This window comes from Lygodium microphyllum, chromosome 17 (assembly GCF_053477565.2).
Source record: "Lygodium microphyllum isolate KBCC chromosome 17, Lygodium_microphyllum_v1.1.10, whole genome shotgun sequence".
Lineage (NCBI taxonomy): Eukaryota > Viridiplantae > Streptophyta > Polypodiopsida > Schizaeales > Lygodiaceae > Lygodium > Lygodium microphyllum.
In genome coordinates, this window is record NC_141151.1 from 99234006 (window position 1) to 99258332 (window position 24327).

The 24327-nt window shown below is 42.8% G+C and overlaps 1 protein-coding gene across 5 annotated transcripts in view; it reads right to left on the reverse strand.

Annotated features, from left to right (window-relative positions):
- CLC-E (chloride channel E) overlaps positions 1–24327 on the reverse strand; it is a 78070-nt gene that overhangs the window by 18668 nt on the left and 35075 nt on the right. For all 5 annotated transcript variants that reach the window (XM_087697821.1, XM_087697820.1, XM_087697819.1 and 2 more), the window contains exon 4: positions 67–533. In XM_087697821.1, the coding sequence (XP_087553947.1) occupies positions 67–533 (467 nt within the window). The remainder of the gene's footprint in view (positions 1–66; positions 534–24327) is intronic.

Sequence of the window (24327 nt, forward strand, 5' to 3'; positions counted from 1 at the left end):
ATCTGAATTAGAGGAGAGAATGCATGTAAATAGCCACTTTTTAACCATCCAGCACATATTACTTACCAAAGCATATGCCTGAGGTGCTGCTACCTTAAGAGCATCAAGATGATAAATTGGATCTGCGTGATTCACTGCATAAGCTGAAATTTGTCCATAAGCTGCTCCTAAAGCTGCTCCTATAAACAATGAGGGAGCATAAACCCCTCCTACAAGACCAGATCCACGACATATAGAGGTGGCCACTATCTTTGCCCCAACTAATTGAAGCAAGATAGTGGAAGGGAGTTGTTTGTGGAATGGCCGTGATGCTAATAAGATATCTACATTTTCAAAACCCCAATACAGGACTTCAGGGTATGCCAGAGCAATCAAACCCACGCAAAGCCCTCCAAGAGGAGGTAAAAATGCCCTTGGGACACCTGTTGTTTTCTCTATGTTGTTAAACACTGACATTGAAAAGCTGGAACATTTTGTCAAACCAACTGAGACCAGGCCACAAAGGATCCCCAAGACTAGATACAAAGGGAGCTCTGCAATAAGCCATCAGATAATATTTAGATTTCATTGTTAGCCAATTTGAAGCTGCAGTATGCGAGGCACATAACCATTTAAAATCAATTAACTGCATCACAAAGAATGGAAATGGATGAGACAAGCTACTGTGGCCACAGAAACTGTAACTTTGCCAATCAGTTAGTCAGACAGATTCATCCCTGTAAGTTGTTGGGTAGTGTTATTTTCCTAATCAGATCCATCCAGATTGCTGTTAGCATGCTTTGGTAGTGGCCTCAAGTAAGCAGGTCTTGAATACCCTTTACTAAATTTGATGCTAGGTGGACTCTCAACCTCTGGACCTCTGATTGAACATGAGCTAAGAGAGTTACTAGTAAGAACAGTGTATTCATGGATATTAGTAGTTAGAGGTGAAGATTAATACATGTGGTTAGGCACTCATATTAAAGACATTCTGCCATGGCCTCTTATTCATGACAATACCCTAGTTCCTAAAGGAACAAAGAGTTCACAAGAAAGTCCAAAGTTCTTGCACTTCAGACAAGGTCGGTACTGATGGGTCAACCAGCCATCTGTGATAAAAGAAACATCCTCGGCAGCAACATCTATTATCATGGTGAACAAAGTGAAAATGTAAACAAAAGTGAAAATACAACAGTCACAAATGGAATAAAAAGGCAATGGATCTGTTTAATCTAGTGAACAAGAAACATTTATGCCTGCCTACCGTTAAGATAGGGACAGCGAGGATCGAGACACGCACTGCTTTCACACAGCAGAGAGACAGAGAGAGAGGGTGCTGAGTAGAGAGGAGAGTGAGCACAACTTGTGGGTACAATGACGAGTTTACCTCTTTAGGTTTATATATATATATATATATATATATATATATATGAAAGTACAAATGTGCTAAGGGTGTGTTCACACCCGTGCACATATAAAAGGCACGATGGCCCTTTATTCCCAACAACCTCCCACCTAAAGGCAATGTGCCTTAAGAGGAGAAAAGAATCAACTAAGTCTAGATATGTACAAAGCTAAAATCCATATACCTATCCAACTCCCATCATTTATCCGCAATGAGCAAACCGCTCCGCTGGAAAGCCCTTCGTGAGAAGGTCTGCAAGATTATCATTTGTATGCACTTTGAAAAGCTCAATGCTCTTGCTGTCAAGTACATCTCTAATGAAGTGATACTTCACCTGTATGTGCTTCGTCTTTGCATGAAAGACGGGATTCCGTGCTAGCATGATAGCACTCTGGCTATCACAATGGAGAACAGGTAACTCTGTAATGCCAAGCTCTCCCACCAGACGTGAAAGCCATAAAGCCTCCTTGCATGCCTCAGTGGCAGCCACATACTCTGCCTGTGTAATAAACAATGCAACACACGTACGTAGCCTGGAGATCCAAGAGACTACTCCTCCTGTGAAGGTAAACACATACCCAAAAGTGGACTTTCTCCAATCCGCATGACCAACATAGTCTGCATCCGTAAAGCCAACGACAGATGCCTTCTGCTTTCCAAAGCAGATGGACAAATCCTTTATGCCTTTGAGGTATCTCATAATACCTTTCACTACTTCCCAATGCTTTTTACCAGTGTTTGCCATGTATCTGCTAACCAATCCCACTGCAAAGGCAATGTCAGGACGTGTAGCAACCATAGCATACATCAAACTGCCAACAGCTAAAGCCAATGGTGTCTTGGCCATTTCAGCCTTCTCATCATCAGATGTAGGGCTGTCCTCTACACTGAGTTTCACAAATGGAGGCAATGGAACCCCAATTGTTTTTCCCCCCTCCATATTGAAACGCTGCAAAACCTTGGAGATATACTCCTGCTGAGATAGATAAAGTAATCCTTTTGACCTATCTCTGAGTATTCGCATGCCAAGAATGTGATTTGCATCACCAAGATCCTTTATATCAAAGTTGCCATGAAGACTTTGCTTCAGTGAGTCCAAGGCATGAGTATCCCTGCCAGCAATCAGCATGTCATCAACATACAAAACCAAGATAATCGGGCTGCCATCTGCTGCCTTCTTAGTGTACAAACAGTGATCCACTTGACTTCTATGAAAACCTTGAGACTGCATAAATGTATCAAACTTATGATACCATTCTCTTGGTGCTTGTTTCAGCCCATACAAACTCCTTTTGAGTTTACATACCATCTTCTCTTCCCCTTTCGCCACAAACCCTTCAAGCTACTGCATATATATGTCTTCATGCAGATCACCATGTAAAAATGCAGTCTTTACATCCATCTATATGAGCTCCATATCTTCAACTGCAACCAAGCCCAAAATGATTCTCAATGTAGTCATCTTGACTACAGGAGAGAAGATCTCATTGAAGTCAACTCCATGTTCCTGCTTGTACCCCTTCGCAACCAATCTTGCTTTGTACTTTCGCGAGGAACCAAAAGTGACCTTCATCTTGTAAACCCATTTACATAGAAGGGTTTTCTGCCCTTTAGGCAACTGCACCAAGTTCCAAGAGCCATTTTTCTAAAGAGATTCCATCTCTGACAACATGGCTTTGTACCATTTCTTGTTGTCATGTCTGTCCATTGCTTCCTTGAAGCAAGACGGTTCACCAGTGTCTGTCAACATGATACAATCAACTACATTGTTTTCACCAGGAACAAAGCTATCAGGCTGTCTAGTAGCCCTAGACGATCTCCTAACCCAACGATCATTGTTTGCTGGCTGTCCCTACAAATTTTCATTTTCATCTTGCTGTCCTGGCATTTCAGCCTGCAAATCAACATTAACAGCTTGTTGTCCTGGCTGTTCCTGCACATCCAGTGACTCATCATTATGGGCAATGACTGGCTGATCATTTCTAGCATTATTTTCTGCATTTGCAGGTTCATTTATAGCAGGTATTTGCTGATGTACAGCGGGCACATTTTGCTGTCCAAAAGGTATTTGTTCCCAGAATACAATCCTATGGACCTCCTTAGTCTTTTCAGGCTGTTTATGCATGCGATCTTCCCGGAAGATAACATCATTGCTGCGTACTACTTTCCTTTTCTCGGGATCCCATAATCTATACCCCATTTCACCCTCATCACCATATCCTAGAAAAATGCATTTACAGGACTTTGGCTCAAGTTTGCTACATTTTTCTTTACGAATGTGCACAAATGCTTCGCAGCCAAACACTTTCAAGTGTGCATACGAAGGTGGCTTGCTCGACCACGCTTCTTGAGGAAACCCCGCCCCCCCCCCCCCCCCCCAAAAGACCTGTTTGGTGACCGATTAATCAAGTGTACGGCTGTCATAACAGCATCTGCCCAAAAACCATGGGGTAATGCAGCATGAGACAGCATCATACGGACCTTATCCTGTATGGTCCGATTCATACACTCTACAACTCCATTTTGGGATGGATTATAAGGTGCAGTGAGCTCCCTCTTTATCCCTTTGCTATCACAAAATGCCTGAAAGGCCTTGGACACATTCCCCACCATTGTCAGAGCGAAGACACTTAAGTATCTTATTAGTCTAATTTTTAACCAATACCAATAATTTTTTTAACTTGTCAAGTACTTCGTCCTTGCTACGAATAGGGTAAACCTATACTTTCCGTGCAGCATCATCAACAAAGGTGACAAAATATTTCTTCCCCTTAAAGATAACCCTGGCATTTGACATATATCAGAATGTACTAACTCTAGAGGAGAAGATTTCAGCGAAAGAGACTTCTTATGAGACGTCTGTGTATGTTTACCATAAACACAATGATCACAATGCTCAAAATTAACATAAGCAAGTAACCCAAATGAGAAAGCACTTTCATTCTAGTTTGACTCGTGCGTCCCAACCGGCCATGCCACAAAGAGACACTTGGCTGCTCGGTCACGGCAACAATACAATCACTCACACTAGATACATGAAGGATGTGAAGAAAACTGCTAGGGTTTGCACTGAGGACACACAGAGTGTACGACCACGACAAAAACACAAAGAGACAAACACAAACACAAAGGGCAAAACTCAAATCCTAAATGCAAAACTCAAAACTCAAACACAAACAGAAGAAGGAAGAGAGAAAACATAACTCTCAAGTGAATGAATGCTATAAATGAATGTAAGAGTGTACAGTGTGCTCAAGGGCAGAGCAATATCAGAGTGTGACGTCCACCAGAGACGGATCCCAAGTCTGTGAGACCACCAGTCGGAGTGTAGAAGTGCTGAATAGTGAATGGCAGGAGGCTGGTCACCAAAACGCAACAGCCTGGAGGCTGGAAACTGGTAAACGCAGTAGTATACCGCCGATCAGAGGCTGGAAACTGTGCACAGTCTGTTGTGACAGCACGCTGAAACAGTGTCCAATGTGATTGGCGATGACTGGATGATCAGATTGCAGCAAATGATGATGTCACCAACAGCTAACGTCAGCATGGATGAAGGCACCAATAGCAGGAGCAAACACGGATGGAGTGGCAGCAGTCTCGAGGGCTGGACAACCACGTGGGAGAAGGCTGCTGGCTGAAATCTACACGTGGAGTGAGAAACCTACACAGACGGAATGAAGGTTGAGGGTTAGAGAAAAGATAGTTCACACTTCCACCTATATGGCCGGATTGGGCGCCTATGACCAAAACTCATGCATATCAGGGTTAGACTTGCACACAGAAAGGATTGATGCCTTGAAGTGTAGGCTAGATCCGCCAGAACAGACAGTTACAATCAACAAGATGGCATGATCATGAAATGCTTGTACAATGTGCATGTATGGGCTGAAAGCTTGAAATGCACATTTCTTTGCATAGGAAAGTCTCATGAAGATTCTGATATCATTTTTGCGATGTACACGGAAAAAGCTTTCATATGACACCCATATTGGGGGGGTCCCTAAATTTTAAGAGCCTCGAATTAGCCTAAAAATGCTAATCCTAAAAAATAGGGATGTCATTCTAAAAATAGTAAATTCTTTACTCTGACTGTACTTACTAAATTTGGTTGTTTCTATTCTTGATAGTATTCAGCCCAAAAAGGAAGGCCATAGAGAAGAGACAAGTGTCAAGACACTTGTCACACAAGTTTCCAAGTGTCCCACCACTTGTCACATCTCATGACATGTGGCTGGACACTTGTCTTGTGCTACTCCACTTTCCCCTTTTGTACTAGCTCTTCCCTCTCCTATAAATAAGAGCTCGTTTTTCTTCATTCAGCATCATTTTATTTTGCTGTAAACTCATGTACAGCACCCACAGATAGCCAGAAACTGGCCCCATTTATCCCCATCATCATCCCCCACTTCTCCATTATCAAATTCCTCCATATTCCCTCTTCTATCACTGCTGTTTTACAGGACAACAAGCCTGTAAATTCATTACAGCACCTCCTTCTCAAGCTCTTTCTTCCATTTTAGCAACAAGAAGCAAGCCCTATCCATGTACTGTTGTTCAACGATGGAGAAAGGCTCATTTCCCCTCTTTCTTCTCTCACACTGTAAAGAAATCAGTTCTTATCATTGCATAATAGATAATGCATGTGTGTTTGTACATCTTTGCATGATCTTGTGAGAGTGAGAATTACTTCTCCTCACTCTCAGGTTGATTGCAACTGAGCTCTTCCCTAAGGGACTTGGGTTGAGCACAAATACATTTCTTCGGGGGGGGTGCCCATCTTCAACCCTCAATCTTGTCTCCATTACTTTTACATTTTCATGGCTGTAATTTTGTGAGTAATTTTCATCTTCAACTTTAAGTGTTCATTCTCTTTTATAATAGATCTCGAAAACAAGCGAATATCATAATTGTTAAGCATACTACGTTGTTCGGGGCGTTTACAGACAAAGGATGCACGTTGGCTGCCCAATGGCCTACCAAGACTACAAAGGCGATGGTTATCTTACCAAGGAAATCCAAGTAGTCACCCCAGAGAGGACAGGGCATCGGACAAAGGGTGCACGTCAACTGCCCAGTGGCCTACCAAGCCCTACAAAGGCGAATGGAACCACATGGAACTTTTTTTTTTTTGAATAAGTGAGGTAAATTTTATGGGATGTGGCCGAAAGACAAGAGTAGGGAGGGTACACCCAACACATCACAAAACAGAACAAGCTAACCCATCCACTCAAGATGTTGATGACGAGGAAAAATAGGTGATGAGGTATCCATGCGATGAAGGAGGATGGTGGTGTGGTGGCATCTGCCGCCGGTGGAAACAGCTTAGGATCCGCTCAAGTGGTGCTCTGCACAATGAGATGCAAAGTATGCTACATACTGAAGAATGCTTATGCAGCAGGTGCCACTTGGACAATGTCCCTCGTAGGAAAATTGTTCACTTGCCCAAGCGCCCTAGTACAAAGATGATGAAATCATGTAATGCAAAGGGTAAGGTACAACGGGGGGAGAAGCCAATGTCGAAGACAAAGTACTGAAGCTTATAGAATACCTAGAAGGTTAGGAACCCCCTCTCAACCTAGATATAGATGCCGAAGAAGGAAAAGGACCCTGATGTCGGTCTTCGTATGGTGCCGAGAACCATTAAGGAATGAAAGAAGAGAAAGTGGATGAAGCACCCCACTAGAAGAGCAACGTAGAAGTCACCGCCATGATAGTATCGAGAGAGATGCTACACGATCCATCTCAAGAGGGAAAACCGCCATGCTAGAAGAAAAGCAAACACTCCTAGGATGATGAAACCATGAAAGGAACGGTGCACATCCCCATGTCTCTAGCCCAAGTAGGACCAAAGCAATCTGCAAGTTAGCCCTACACGGAAAGACAAAACCCTGCAAGAGAGAGGAGAATCTGCAAACACAGAGGTTAGTAGTAAGATGCTCCAAAGCAAAACATAACAGAAAGAAAAACTAACTCAAAATAAATGCAATGAAGTGGATGTGTGTGAGTAAATGCAGCGGAAGTCAAAAGAATGGAAAAGCTAAGGACAATGAATCCTATGGACCCGACTCTAAGAGTGCGAAAAATGAATGCTAGACTGACCTAGGGTATCTGAAAGGACCTAGAGACATGCTAGTCTAAGAAGGTGGCCACCATCATGTACATCCAGTAGCAGGGCTCTGCCAAGGAAATGCCTGACAAGGTGGGGAGGAATGTGAGATAGATGCGCGAAGTGCAACGGGATTGAAACCTACAGACCAATCAACCAGTCCCTCAAGGGTAGTAAAAGAGATGGGCTGCTGAGGTTGTACTCAAGCCACATGTCTAGCAGCAACGGCGGGTGCTGAAGGAGCATATGAAGCAGGAGCTGAAAGCGTAGCCCCACTGGACTGTGCAATCGCAGCGATTTGCAGAGGCTTTTTAGGTGGAACACCTTGGGCCTTGGACCGACACTCCTCATCCACATGGCCTGCTCTCTGGCAATGTGTGCAAAACCGGTTTTCTTAGGGAGTTGTTGCCAGATAGATCTAGATTCTTTGGTTCCATCTGAGGAAGAGGAGCCACCCTTTGATTGACTTGCCTTCGCATCTTGCAAGTTCTTGCCATTGGTGGTTTTTTCTCCTTAGCGTAATGCAAGAACTGACACTCATACTCAAAGAAGGTTGGCAATCGAGGTTGGGAGATAATGTGTTGAATGAAATTGAAGTATTTTTCGGGCAACTTATTCAAGAAGAATGAAACCTGATCGTCATCTGACTTTGGAGAGCCAGTAGTGGCGAACTCAACAAGTAACCACCTATATTCAACCAGCTTGACTTTTAGATCATCCCCTTCCTTAATAGAGAACTCTTAAAGCTTAAAGTCGAGATTGATGCACCGAGTACAATTGCGAGCCGCATAGCGGTTGAGAAGGTGACTCCAACGCTCTGACGCGAGCAAAAAGTGCTGCAACTGAGAGTGAAACTCAAGAAGCAATCCCTGCATTATCTCAACATTGACTATGGCATTGTGGGCTCTCCATTGATGGATGTAATCAGGGTGAGCTAGTCGAGGGTCCGGCATAGGTTGCTGACCAGCGACGAGGTCCCAAAGACCCTAAGACTCAAGCACTTGTTGCATGAAATTAGACCAAGTGGTGAAATTTGACCCGTTAAAACGTGTCCTATCCGTGAAGGCATTCTTGGCCGTTGCAACAGGAGTGGTAGTGCTTGGAGATGGATAGTGTGAAAAAGTGTAGTGTGGATAGGATGGGGGAGTGGAGTACACTTGGAAATGGGCCCCAAAGTGCTCACCAGGGATGCGGGTAGTGTACAAGGTGGATCCATAGGTAGGGATGGACCGACGAGACATGGACATGGTAGCCACATGAGTAACCCAAGGAGGTGGAACGTGAACACAGGGAGCAGAAGATGGGAATCCCTGCGTAGGTGTAACCCAAGAAGAGTGTGAAGACGCACCATAAGCCCAGGATGGAAACCCTTGCGTATGAGTGGTCATGTGAGATGTGAAGCTGGGGATAGTGAGGGGGATGCCCATCACAGTCAACCCAAGAGTTATGGGTGTGCTCATTTGCTGAAAGGTGAGAGGCACTATGTTAAAGGGTGGCATTCCCCCTAACGAAGTACCATGGTACAAAGAGATAGAGAATGGAATGGAGAAGGAAAAGGTGCTAGAAGCGGAGATGGAAGATCCAACCCCTAGGGTGTGTGATGCAGATGTGTAATCCAAGGTTTTGGAAACATGATGAGAGGTGTGATATAGAAGAGGGTGGGATGGGAGGGAAATAAGAATTGTGTGTGATATGCTCAAATGAAACAGAAGTTGTAGATGTACCTGAATTCCGTTTGCTTCGTGAGCCCCCTCTATTGAAGTTCACATACACAAAGCCATCCAGATCCTGTATCTCAAAAGAAGAAATAGGCGAGGGTTTTGATTCATGCAACACAAAAGAATTGTATAAACCTGACATTGGACCTGGCTGAGATGATGAAAATGGATCACTAGACATTTCGAATGCCATATGTCCTTCATGATCGGAGAGGTGGCCAGCCTCACCAACCGATCCGAAAGTGGTAGCAAAACTGGTAGGAGGGGCATAAACATCACCGTACTTGTTGCGATAATACTCCTCAAAGTCCTCTGTCATGTTAGTGAAATCTAGTAAGGGTCGAGTATCGTCCTCCTCACCGAGTCCATAATGCCATCTCAGGGCCTCCCATGATGGAGAAGCCTGTAAAGACATCATAGAAACTGGAGAAGAAGGTATTTGGGACATTGTGATTCGGTTACGAGTCGTATTGTGTGCCTCGCACAAAGACTAGCTCTCCACAATATCTGCAAGATACTCTTTCCAAGAGCACCGACTTTGATACCATGTGAAGAAAACTACTAGGGTTTGCACTGAGGACACACAGAGTGTACAACCACGACAGAAACACAAAGAGACAGACACAAACACAGAGGGCAAAACTCAAACCCTAAACGCAAAACTCAAAACTCAAACCCAGAAACTCAAACACAAACAGAAGAAGGGAGAGAGAGAACACAACTCTGAAGTGAATGAATGCTATAAATGAATGTAAGAGTGTACAGTGTGCTCAAGGGCAGAGCAATGTTGGAGTGTGACGTCCATCGGAGACAGATCCCAAGTCTATGACCACCAGTCGGAGTGTAGGAGTGTTGAATAGTGAATGGCAGCAGGCTGGTCACCAAAACGCAATAGTCACGAAGCTAGAAACTGGTAAATGCAGCAGTGTACTGCCAATCAGAGGCTGGAAACTCTGCATAGCCTGCTGTAAACAGCAGGCTGAAACAGTGTCTAATGTGGCTGGCGATGACTGGATGATCAGATTCCAGCAGATGATATCGCTAGCAGCTCACGTTTGCATGGATGAAGGCGCCAGCAGTAGGAGCAAACACGAATGGAGTGGCAACAGTCTTGAGGGCTGGACAGCCACGTGGGAGAAGACTGATGGCTGAAATCTGCACGTGGAGTGAGAAACCTGTACAGACGGAATGAAGGATGAATGGGGGCAGCCTATCGATTTATAGATGTGGAAGGGCGACCCAAAAATTAGGATTTCCACTGAATTCTCTCGAACCACTCCCCGTTTTAGGGTTTCCACTGAACTCTCTCGAACCACTCCCAGTTTTAGGGTTTTTACGCTAAAAGAGCATTTTTTAGTGTGTTTTGGGGCTGTTTAAGAGGGTAATCAGCAAGTAATGCATATTTTAGCTCAACAAAGAGGATACAAGGTATCACTTTTACAACATCTAACAATCACTCTAGATTCCTTACAGATCTTCCATTTCCCATCTCCAAAGGTGTTGTACCATCGTCATCTAGCTGCCTTGCGCTAATCAAGCTCTTCTTGAGCTGAGGTACATGCCGTACATGCTGAAGTGTGAATACAGAACCATGCTAAAGCTGCAACTGCACACCGCCAATACCTGCAATGTCACATACATAGTTGTCCCCAAGATGGACAACACCATGTCGACCCCTTGTATAGTCAGAAAACAACTCACGATGAGGGGTGACATGAAAGAAAGCACCTGAATCTAGAATCCAAGTTATGCATGTCATCATCCATATCTGCAAGTAAAACATGTGTACTAAAGTGTGAAGAGACAAAGAGTATGTCATTCCCACTGTCACTGTCATGAGTGACTACATTCACTTTTTCAATTTTGACACTGCTCTTCTTAGGCTAACTCTCTTTCTTCTCTTCCTTGCTATCATCTATCTTCTTGCCCTTTCCTTTCTCTTTCTTCCATTTGTAGCAGTCATGTTTAAAGTGACCCTTCTTGCCACAATGATGGCATTCAACATCCTTGTCACGTGATTTACTGCGTCCCTTGCTATCAGACTTGCCTTTCTACTATGATATGCCCTAGCCTGCAAAGCATTGGAAGACTTACTGGATGCATTGTTCTGCCGATTCATTTCTTCCATGAGTAGAGCACTCTCTACATCAGCATATAGAAGGAGCGCATTAGAATTGCTCATAGCAGTCCTAAATGTATCCTAACTCTCTCAGAGCGTGCAAAGCAAGAAAGTAGCCTTAAATTCCTCATCAATCATGAACTTCAAGGCAACTAGTTAGCTGAAAATGGAGTTAAACTCATCAAGTGAGTGGACATTGCTGCACCCTCTTTCATACGCAAATCCATAAGCTTTTTCAGCCAATAAACTTTGTTTACCGCACTCTTCTGTGCATACAGTTCTTCCGATCGAGTCCAAATAGCATAGGCAAAATCCAAACCTTCAATGTTAAACAGCAAGGCATCAGAAATCGATAGCTCGATGGTTGAGCGTGCAAGCTCATTTAACTCATCCCAGTCTTCCTGTTCCATATCTGCGGGCTTTGCCCCTTTGGTCTTAATCGGCTTTGCCTGCTTCTTCTGCAACAGGATATTATAGCACTGTTTTTGCCAAACTGCAAAGTTATGTGCTCCTTCAAGCTTCTTAATGTGCATGAGATTACTGCTGCCAACCATGATTTTCAGCCCAAATGTGACCAAAAAATTCAGCAAATGCAGGCCCAAACTGTCACACAAGTGACCAAGGTACAAACTAGTACCAACCAGTAATAAATAACCACATAGAAGCAAAAATTTCAAATCTGAAAATAAATTTTCAGACTGAAAATAAATTTTCAGAAGCACCAAACCTTGTGCTACAGCACTCCACAACTGATTACAGCTGTTCCAAGGACAAATACATCACATTGCATGAGAAGTCCCAAATTTTGGCTGCAATTTCTGTTGTACATGTACCTACGAGCACAAAATTTGACACGCACTGTCAAAAACCCCAAAATTTTTATGCTCAAAGCATCAATCATACATCTGCATTGTCTCTGACATGCGTAGAATAGACCAATTTTGTCAAAATAGAGCAATTTCAGCAAAATCCCCAAATTTTCCAAGTGCTAGATGTTAAAATTGCATGGAAGTAAATCCACATGTACATAAAATGACCAAATGGCGCACAAATTTTGCCCAAACAGCAGAAGCCCCAAATTGCACACGGTCCAATGTGCATCAATGTCGAGAAATTGGGTGAATGTCAGCCCAATTCTTGCATGTACATGAAAAGCCCCAAATATCGAAGGCAAAATGTCACAATTCCCTGCAATTTCTGAGAAAAATAACACTGTTATGTCTTGCTCGCATCAAATCTGGACAAATCCCTAAATTTCTGGGGTGGTCTGGTGTGCATAAATTTTAGTGAAATTGAAAAACTTTTACTAAAATGTGAAAAACCCTAAAATTCCCGGGCAAATGTGCACCGATTTTGCAATTTCCAAGTCAGATTGTCCAATTCTGCATTAAGATCCCCAAATCCAAGAAAAACCCCAATTTTCTAGTTCAATTTTGCACAAATATGAGATCTGTGCCTCCAATGCGTGAACTCCTGCCAAGACAAGGGATAATTGAAGAGATTAAAAGAAAAATTTTAATTTTTTTAAAAAACTGACGGGGGTTCGTTGACCCGCCGGCCTGTCGCATCAGTCACATGACACGGCCGGTTGTTTGTTGCATCGTGCACTTGCAAACCTGGTCCGCCGTCTGACTTCGCGTTGTCGTGATGCTATGCGGACACAGTGTAAAAAAGCATGGAATGCATCATCATCCGACTTCTTTATTGATCTAGAGAGTCAATGTGATCTGAGTCATTAGTACTAGTGTGAGTTGCATGGATTATCCAAAAATACTAGATTTTTGGATAATTTTAGCCTATTTTTTATATTATTTATTGTAAAAATCCGAAAAAGTTAGAAAAGCTTCTAGATTAGGATGGCATGCAAAAAGCAAGTGGTTTTTTCAGGCAGTTATGAGATTTTTCATAAAAAAGACCAGATTGGCGAAATCGCGTGCATCGTGATCGCTGTTGACAGACTGAAAACTACACTTTGAATTGGAAGAGGAAGAAGAAGTAATCTGGGAGATCCGAGAGCAAGTGTCCTAGGGTTTTACCCCCCTTACGAAACCAACGGAGCCATCAGATTTGGGTTTCGAGTAGTAGAAAAGGAACTGTAATTTTGATGCACGTTTTGTTCTACGAAGAAGCTCTAGGAGATCTAATGCCTGAAGATTGCTTTTGAGTAGTGCAAGGATTCCAGGTTCTTTCAATACATATTGATTCAATTCATTATGCTTTGTCTTTGTCGTGTTTACCTCTTGTCTATTCTCTTTCTTCTCTTCCATCTCCTATTTCTACTTCCTTCTATCTTTGATCCCCGGTGGATTCGACCTTTCGACAAAAACCCCTCCGACATTGGTGAACCCGACGTGAAAAGTCGTCAGAAGAAGGAAAGACAAGATGGGAGAACCTTCGAACACAATCTCCAGTGATGTTTTACAGCAGTTGGTGCAAAATATGAATATGCTTATGCAGATACAACAACAACAACACGTGATGTAAGCTTCTGCTCAAACAGAAAGTGTTGTGATGAATGCTTTGCAAGCAGTTGAGCGTGAGGTGAAGTTATTCAATGGCAGAAATGTATCTGCATATATACATACCTATGCTCAAAAGATGGAATTCTTTGGGGTGGCTCAACCTACATGGAGCCGGTATTTTGTACGTGTTACTATACATGAACTGAAAGCATGGATTACTAAATTATACATGCAGGATACTGACTGGGTAGCCTTCAAGAAGACACTAAGAAAAGAATTTTATATTGAAGATACCAGTTTGATTACGTGCAAGACTTTTCAAGAGTGGGTTTTACAACCCAATAAGGATTTTGTGGCTACAGAATTGTTAAGAGAATTTGAAAGTCGATTTGAGCAATTGGATCTTGCAGAACAACAAGCTCTTGCAAGTCAGAAAATTGAATTGTTTCTACATGCAGCTAATCCTGAGCTTCAAGAGAAGCTTGATGATTTGCTAGAGGATCAGACTACAGAGACAGGTCTTAAAACAGAGTGGAGACGTGTCAAGGAAGCTGTTACTGCACTTGTGAAGAAGCATAAAAGAAGAGAAAGATTGCATGTCTCTAGCTTGCCCACTGTTACGGGCAAGACAGTTGATGTATCTAGTAAGCCACCTACTTCTGTGGCTAACCCTATGGCTGTACCTGCTATTGTTTCCTCTGTTAGGGAAGATGTCTTAAATGAATTGGTCAAAGGCATGCGGGATCTTCAATTGAAGGTTGCAAAACTGGATGAAAAAGGACAAGAGGAAAGGGGATGGGCAATAGCCCCTAAGCCAAGAAAAAGATGTATGTGGTGTGATAGTTTGCAGCATGAGAGAAAGGATTTTACTGCCTATCAGGAGGCCTTGGCACAACAGCTCATCTTTTGGAAAGATGGCAAGATCCATGCATAAGAAACGGGATTGCCTCTTACTTTGAATTTTAGAAAGGAAGATATGTAAAAGTTGTTGGAAGACTTGGCAATTCGAAATGCTTATGCGGCAGTACATGTTTCTACTTTTGGTCTGCACTTGGATAGAATGCATGACCAAGCGATGGTTAGTCCAAAGACTGAAATATAGATACATGCTTTATATGCAGCTGAAAAGAGAAAGATCACTGCTAATGGATTTGCTAAATGAAAAGATTCGCATGAAGATCTTGGAGCCCTCTTTAGCCCCGTACTCAAATCGTTGGTTTATTGTGCCCAAGAAGAATGGGGCTTTGAGATTTATTCAAGACATGCAACCGGTCAATAAAGTGACCATAAGAAATGTGGGTGCAGGTCCTCTGGTTGAATGAATTTGCAGAGGCTTTTGTAGACAGAGCGATCTATTCTTTGGGTGACCAGTTTCAGCTTGCAATTGAAAGCAGGGATATCACAACCATGAAGACTCCCTTGGGGTTAGTACGGATGTGTACTCTCCCATAGGGTGCAGCAAACTCAGTGGCACACATGACAAATGCTATGAATAGGATACTGAGGGATTTTATACCACAATTGACAATGCCCTTTTTGGATGATGTTCCAATAAAAGGGTGTGCAATGGATGAAAAGAATGAAGAGATGGATGCTCATGGATGCAGACAGTTTGTTGCAGACCATATTGTGGATTGTGAGAGGATTTTGACACGTCTAGAAGAGGTGCATTTAACTCTTTCTAGACAAAAGTCTGTCTTTGGAGTTGAAGAGGAATTTCATTGGGAAAGGAAGCATAAAAAAGCAATGAAGAAATTGAAGCATCTCTTAAAATCTGCTCCTACATTGAGAAAGGTTGACTATTCACATGGAAATCCTATCATTATTACTGTTGATACAAGCCCAATTGGGATTGGATGGGCAATTAGGCAAGATGATGAGGAAGGACAAAGATATGCAATTCGCTTTGGTGCTAAAGTATTGACTGAACGACAGAGAAGATATCCACAGGTAAAAAGAGAATTATGGGGAATTGTGATAGTCCTTAAATGTGATAAGGAGTATTTTATGGGTGCTCATGTAGTCAAAGAGACCGATTGTTTGCCGGCATTGGGTATGATTACTAGTTGTGCTACCCCGGACATTGCTATGCTCCGGTGGATTACACACATCAAATCTTTGAACCCTGAATTTCAGCATATTGCAGGAAGAGATAACCCAGTGGCAGACATGTTATCCCGAGCACGCTATGAAAATGAAGATGGGATGATGGATGAGGAGGAAGAAGATGACTTTCTTGCGGCTGAAAATGATGTTGTAAGAGTGAATTTAGCAATGTAAGGTGTTGCTATAGCATTAACAGAAGCTTGGACAACAAAGAGAAGACACTTTAGATGTTTTGCATCTTGTGTAGAAGTGTTTCTTGAAGACAAATATGTAGGAGAGTGGCTGAGAATTGGTCAATACCTCAGTACATTAACAAAGAGAGATGAATGGTCAGATGAGGAGTTTAAAAAGATTAAGAGGAAAGCCTATGGGTTTTTTTTAAAAGATGGATACTTATGGAAACATGCTAAAAAGAAATAGGGTATGCCATTGCGAGTTTTGGGTGACAGAGCTTCACAAGTAAATGTTATGCAAGAATTGTGTGGGTAAAATTACAGCAGATAGGGGTGAGTTGGATGCAAAGGAAGCTCATGACTTCTTTGCACAGTTGGGGATAAAGCTTGCTTTAACTTCATCCTATAACCTTGAAGGAAATGGAAAAAGTGAAAGAGATCATCCACCTATTGTGAATGCATTTGTAAAAGCATGTGGAGAGAATGTAAAAGAGTGGCCACGATTGCTCCCTTATGCTTTGTGGGCTGACAAAACAACTCATAGTGCTGTTATAGGATATATGCTTGTAGAATTGATGTATGGTCAAAAACCTATCATGCCAATAGAAGATATGACGATCACATGGAGTGTGCTACCTTGGGAGGAGGAGTTGAATCGAGAGGAGTTATTGGCCTTATGCATTAGACAATTGGAAAGAAAGTCAGAAGACAAAGAGACAGCAATTGCAAAGTTAAGGACAGCAAGGATACAGAACAAGAAACGATTTGACAAAAGACATAGACTGAGACCAAGAACCATACAAGATGGGGATTGGATATTGGTTTATGATAGCAGTTTAGACAACCAGCATAGTGCCATGCGTAAAGTTTCCAAAAGATGGTTTGGACCCTATGTGGTAAGACAGGTGTTTGATAATGCTACTTATGCATTAAATGAGCTGGGTGGGACAGCCATAAAACTTTCGGTAGCAAGGAAAAGAATCAAATTATTCAAGAGGCGGGAATCTACTGCCTATGAGTTGCCAGAATTGGAAGAAAATGATGGCCACAATACAGGGAGTAGCCAAGAAGATATGGAAGATGAAGAAGCAAAGGATATGGTTACAAAGGATGAGAAGGACTCAGAATCCCGTAAAAAGTAGGATTTTGGGACATACCGGAGGATGTGCAGGTTCAGAGGGGGTGGATATCGTGATGCTATGCAGACACAGTGTAAAAAAGCATGGAATGCATCATCATCCGACTTCTTTATTGATCTAGAGAGTCAATGTGATCTGAGTCATTAGTACTAGTGTGAGTTGCATGGATTATCCAAAAATACTAGATTTTTGGATAATTTTAGCCTATTTTTTATATTATTTATTATAAAAATCCGAAAAAGTTAGAAAAGCTTCTAGATTAGGATGGCATGCAAAAAGCAAGTGCTTTTTGCAGCCAGTTATGAGATTTTTCATAAAAAAGGACAGATTGGCGAAATCGTGCGTGTCGTGATCATTGTTGACAAGCTGAAAACTGCAATTTGAACTGAAGAGGAAGAAGAAGTGATCTGGGAGATCCATGACCAAGCGTCCTGAAGTTTTACCCCCCTTCCGGAGCCAACGAAGCCATCAGATTTGGGTTCCGAGCAGCAGAGAAGGAGCTGTAATTTTGATGCACGTTTTGCACTCCTTGCCCACTCTGATACCAGCTTGTTAAGACAGGAAGTGCAAGGATCGAGACACGCACTGCTTTCACACAGCACAGAGACACACAGAGAGAGAGTGCAGAGTAGAGAGGAGAGTGAGCACGACTTGTGGATACAATGACAAGTATACCTCTTTAGGTTTTTAGATAGATATATATATATATATAAAGTACAAATGTGCTAAGGGTGTGTTCACACCCGTGTATATATAAAAGGCACAATAGCTCTTTATTCCCAACACCTACATAGAGAGCAATCATCCTAGAATACCCCTCTTAGGACAACATACCATTGAGCTGAATTTGGTGAGACTAAAGTAATGCAGTATGGAGCTACAATGGTGTGTAATGATATCCTTTACACCTTTCTTTTTTTTTTTTTTTTGTGCAGGGGGATGTGTGCGGTGCGGAGGAGGAGAAAGAGAAGAGAGAAAGAAAGTTTTATTACCGCCTACAAAAGGCAAAATTGGCTCTGAAAAGTCAGGGAATTTCCCATGTCCCAAAACAGCTATCATCCAATGCTATGACTATCCAAATGGAAAGTAAACATTGAACAATACATAGCTGATGAGTATAAAATGATGTCTAAGCCAGATACAATGTGGAACTACTAGGAAGCACTCTCATTTCACAATATCTCTCATGGGTCTATCTAGCATAGAGAGGCTGAAGCAGCGAAGTAGGGTTCTCCGATGATAGTGTAGTATCCCCTATATCTACAAATGATGCCTCTTACGAGGATGTGGACCAGCTAGACGTGGGCGGTGGACTCTGTATCTCTCCATGGTTGTGTCCAAGGTAGTCCCCCATGGTGGGTCCATTGATCGAACCAATGAGGGCGGTGTGTGGCTCCGTGTCTCTGCTACTAGGCTGGTAAGAGGTGTTGTTTGTGGCAGCCTAGCTCCAGCAAGAAGATCTTGAGTCATCTCTAATCTGGGAAGTCCATAACCCTAGATAGGGGCCCAAATCCCTCTCTAAACAAGCAATGGAAGCACCCGCGGATCTTGTAGTACATTGGGCATCTGCATAAGTAGTGTGCTCCTCTGTCTCTGGCTCGAGCTAGCAAGCTCGCAAATCCTATCCTCTAGGGGGAGTCTATATCGTATCTACATGTCTTGATCTTGAGCTGATGTGAGGATGTATAAAGCTGTCCAATGGCGCATCGAACACCATGAGACAAGTGTGCATCAATGTATCTCGGGTAAACAACAAAGCCATCTGAGGATTTGTGTAGAAGATGCTTCTAGTAGAAAGCCATCTTCATCCCCAAATCCTCAGTAGGTGTCACCCATGTCCTGGTTTTGTATATCTGAATAAGGTCCATCCTGATGATGAAGTTCAAGTTCTCTCGGCTCGACTCCAAGTGGGGACAATCCAAGCTGTACTATAGTGGTGGGAGGTGATCCATGTGTAATCCATATAACTGTAGCCATGCCTCTGTCCAAGCATACCAACATTCAATATCCCCTTGTAATGCTAGCTATCTAGATGACTCTAGTAGGAGCCGGAGTATCTCTGTCTTGGCAAGGTCCAGAGCCTATGTAGGAAGGTCACTGTCTGGAAGAGGGCCTTTGTGACTATGGGTGGTGCTTCCATCTCAGCTCTGATAATCTCATGCAGTAACAAGAACTTACTCTGAATCATTTGTGAAATCATTAGTACTAGAGGTCTCTCCATCTACTCCCATCCCTCATATATCATGTCTACATAAGGCCAATGTGGCCTATGAGAAAAAATCCATAGCACATCCATATCTAATGTCATCTCATCAATAAGGTGAAGATACATTAAAATAAGTAAGTGGCCTATGAAACAATGCTGAGAACAACTATATGATGGGACTATGCTAAAGTAAAACAATGTCTAGTGTTGTACTATCAGTAGAAGGAAGGCGAAAACCTAATCTAACTGAACCATTTACAAAAAATTGTGATCGAGACTAGACCGTAGTTGATCTGAAGATCTGCCACATGATCTCAGCTATGATGTGGTCCCTAATTGCTCCCCTGAAAGTGGAGTTGGTGAAGGTGCAAGCACAATGGGACAAGTTGAATGCCTGCATCCGTTCTTTCTTATTTCTTTCATGTGCTTCAACCATGATGGCCCATATTGAGCATCTTACCAATGCTCAAGAGATATGGCTCGAACTGGATCACCTCTATAGCAGGATGACTATAATGAAGAGGATCTCTTTGGAGGTGCAGACATGGACTTTGAACCCCAGCAATTTCGACAACTATAGATGTAAGTTCGGAATGTAAACAAGGCAATCACCTTCAAGGATATAGCGATTACTTTGTTATCATAGTTGCCCTCTTGATTCAATGCATTCTACTACACTTTGATTGTTTGACAATCGATGGAGACCCTTAAATGGGAGAAGCTGGTTCCTATGGTCTAAGACTAAGAGGAACAACTGAAGGGTACAAATCCCAAAAAATATGAGGCTCTTACAAGTTAGGCTTTCCAAAATAAGGGGAAGCAAAAGTAGGAGGAAGCATAGAAATAGGGAACGCCCGTTCCAAGCCTTAGGAACGGATTAACGCGTTCCGGCATGTGTCTACTAGCGAAACGCCCATGGAACATTCCTGCCCGTTCCTAGCCCCGTTCCTGCCCGTTCCGCGCCGTTCTAGCAGCCGTTCCCTGTTTGGATCGGCCGTTCCCTCGAACCCGCCTACTCCCGCCTCTGTCGCCTGCTCCGCCTGCCTCGCCTAGGCCCTACCTGCTCCCGCCTCACCTGCCCGCCTGGCCTGCGGCCCCCCGCCTCTCCTGTCCGCCTGAGTGAGTGAGTGGGTGAGACACACACACACGAGATAGATACACATACACACAGATATATACAAACATGTGTGCATGTGTGGGTGTGTGTAACATATGATTACTAATCATGTTGCTACTAATTGTATTGTTGGTCCCCCCTTGAAAAGCGTGATCCATTAGGTCACTAAATTGGCACGTCGAACATGACCTTTTCAATGCCTACCATACTACTACCCATAATCTAGTTGTCCCATATTGTACCTAGCATATCATGCCACCCTTCTCACTTCCACCATGCTACTGGATAAACCAATTTGCAATCTTCCAACTAACTTAATCTATGAGCTCTCTCTCTCTCTCTCTCTCTCTCTCTCTCTCTCTCTCTCTCATATATATATATATATATATATATATATATATATATATATATATATATATATATATATATATATATATATATATGCCGTTCCCTCCGTTCCCGTTCCCTAACTTTAGCCTTCCCCCTGTTCCTGGTAACTATGGAAGGAAGTCACGAACAAGGAGATGTCCACTTGTCACATCTATAGTAAGACATGTCACTAGAATAAAGATTGTCCCAACAAGGATAAGAAGGACACCAAGAAGGAGAAGCAAAGAACTACAAAGAACTTGGGAGTGGTTTGAGAAGGGAAAAGGAGGCTTTGGAGCTTGTTTCTATAGAATTTTTGCGGATCGATAAGGATAGAGCCTCTCAAGGGAGTCTTTACTTTATATTCATTCTAGATGATTACAACAAGATGACATGGGCATATTTCTTGGCACTAAAATTCGAAGGCGAATCTAATACAATACAATGATACAATGATAAAGGCTAATCACAGGCCATACAACAAAGAACCACCAAAGTAGAAACCATGGATACCCAAGCAATGGGTGATCAAGCCACTACCAAGGCACCTCGGCGAGATCCTGAGGTCGATGTCGATCGTACCAACTCCTAAAAATAGAGAAGGGTGATAACAGATTTGTGTGTCTGTCAACAATGTCTCTTAGTAGCATACAAGTCCAGCCTATCAAAAATGCCTCTAAACATACGTAACCCATCATGAACCTGGATGTCAATCCCAGCTCTAGGTTTGAACCTGCTAGACTTCGGCCAATGTGTCAAAGATGTCCCTCTCTGGAACGTGTGCACCTATATACCTGTATAGATGAGGCTCAACTGCCCCATCTCACCACCCTTTCATACTCCCTCTGCCAATGGAGATTTATGAGGGATGACCGCATCACCTGGACAAGAAAGCAACATAGAAAGGAGCAGTTAAGCCCTTCCCTCAATTTGAAGAAGTAGATCCTGGCTGCACCTTGAGCTTCCTCTTGGCCAAAGGATCAAAGTCACAATCTAAGGAAGAGGATGACTCATCAGAGGAGTCTATATCCCGCTTCTTCTGCTTCTCCTCCTTCTGTGAGGCTACTAACTCCTTACAGTCAATGCCTCTTCTTACCATAGTGATAACACTAGGCCTTTGACTTCTTCTAGTCACTTCTCTCTGAAGCTGTACAGGCCTCACTAGAATATCCATAACTAGATGAAAGCCTCCCCTGTAAACGCAAAGATACCTCATGCTCAAGTAGCATCAAGGACATATACGTAAACCTCACAGGTGTAGAGGATGTCTACGGCCTCAAAGCATTTGCCACTCCATCAAACACCGAGGGGAGCTGGTAGAGTACCGTTCCCACTAGATGTGCCTCTAGAAGGGTAGACTGCATGTGTTGAAGTTGGTCCTCTACATGTGTAACACGGAGTAAAAATGACTGAATGGTGTTTGTGGGCTCAAACTTCATCTGCTAAAGCTATCCATAAAGGGTCATAAAATACATGGAGAAACGTGCCTTGTACAACATTTGAAGCTTCAACCATATTTCTTATAATGTCCTATAGAAGGTAACCACCGGTAGAACTTCTTTAGAAATACACCAAAGCAATGCATAATACACACATTCATCGTTCGAATCCCATGTAAGCACAACTTTTTCACGGTTGTCCTCATCAAAATCTTTGGGGAGAGAAAAAGGACACTGAGGCCAAGGAATAGCTCCACATACGATGTACCAAATCTGCTTCTACACAAACCAAGCTTTCATCAGCACTCCACGTAAGATAGTCAGGTCCATGTAACTTATCATCTATAGAAGTACATGGAAGAGCCATTGGGAGAGGAGAAGAAGAGAAGATAGAGAAGAGAGGGAATACAGCCAAATCAACAACAAAGACTTCACAAAATTAGAGTTCACATGCAGTGTGTAACAAAAAATCTGATCGGAAATGAAGGCCAACAGTTGGTAAATAAAGAAAAACTAATCCAAAACTGCCAGAAACAGCAAAAATGGCTTGTATAAACAATCGCCTAGCCATGTTAGGGTAGAAAATGAAAAACACAGGCCGGTAGAGCCTTTAATGCAGCAAAATAACGATTGTAACCTAGAATCCAGGCGCAAGCTGAAACACAAGTTGTTGGTCTGAAAAACGTAAGCCTGATCAGCAAGGGGAAGAAAGATCTATAATCGACAGAAAAATCATAACAAGAACCTAGATCCTACAATCTGATACCATGTTAGAAGTGGTGCAGCAATGGAAGCATAGACAAGTGCTGAAATAAACTGGTGAACACAAGACAAAAGAGAAAGAAAATAGAAGAACGCTACAAAAGAAGAGAACTCAAAAATGTGCTCGAGAAATGGAATCCATACCAAACACGAGAATGGCACGTACAATAGTGAGTCTCTAGCTGTGTGGGTACCGGCACAGGCTCCTCCCTCCCATGGAAAACCACCTAAAGAATGAGGATGACTAAATGAGGAGGAGGAGCCCCTGAATAAATAGGCCTATATTATGCCAAATATGGCAGCTAGTCGGCCAATGTTGGCCATCTAGGATAAAATGCCACAAATGCCACACAAAAATCCCTAAAATAATGACTAGTGTGCCTAGCCGAACTGGCATGCATAGACTCACACATGAGCTGACAATCGTGCTAACACCCTCTCTCAGATCATAGGGGATCTAATACAATACATTGATACAATGATAAAAGCTAATCATAGGCCATACAACAAAGAACCACCAAAGTAGAACCATGGATACCCAAGCAGTGGGTGATCAAGCCACCACTAAGGTGCCTCGAAGAAAACCTAAAGTCAATGTCTATCATACTAGCTCCTAAAAATAGAGGAGAGTCATAATAGATCTCTCTATCTGTCAACAATGTGTTGCAGTGGCATACAAGACCAGCCTGTCAAAAATGCCTCTAAACATATGTGACCATGTATGCCTTTCGCCAAGACTACCAAAGTATCCCCTCATGTGAGCTCGAACAAGGAACCAATCCTACTCTCTGTGTGAAAGAAACAACCCATCATGAATCTGGATGTCAATCCCAACTCCAGGATTTGAACCTGCCATACTTCGGTCAATGTGACGTCCCTCTCTCGAACCTGCGTACCTATATACCTATATAGATGAAGCTCGGATGCCCCATCTTACCACTCTCTCACACTCCCTTTCTGCCATTAGAGAGTTGAGAGATGACTACATCACCTGGACAAGAAAGCAGCAAAGGAAGGGATAGTCAAGTCATTCCCTGGGTCTGAGGAAGAGAATCCTAGGTGCGCCTTGAACTTCCCCTTGGCTGGAAGATTAGAGTTGGAGTTCCCCTTGGCTGGAAGATTAGAGAGGATGACTCGTTGGACGAGTCCGCGTCCCACTTCTTCTACTTCTCCTTTTTCTTCTGTGAGGTTGCTAACTCCTTACAATTAGTGTCCCTTCTTACCACA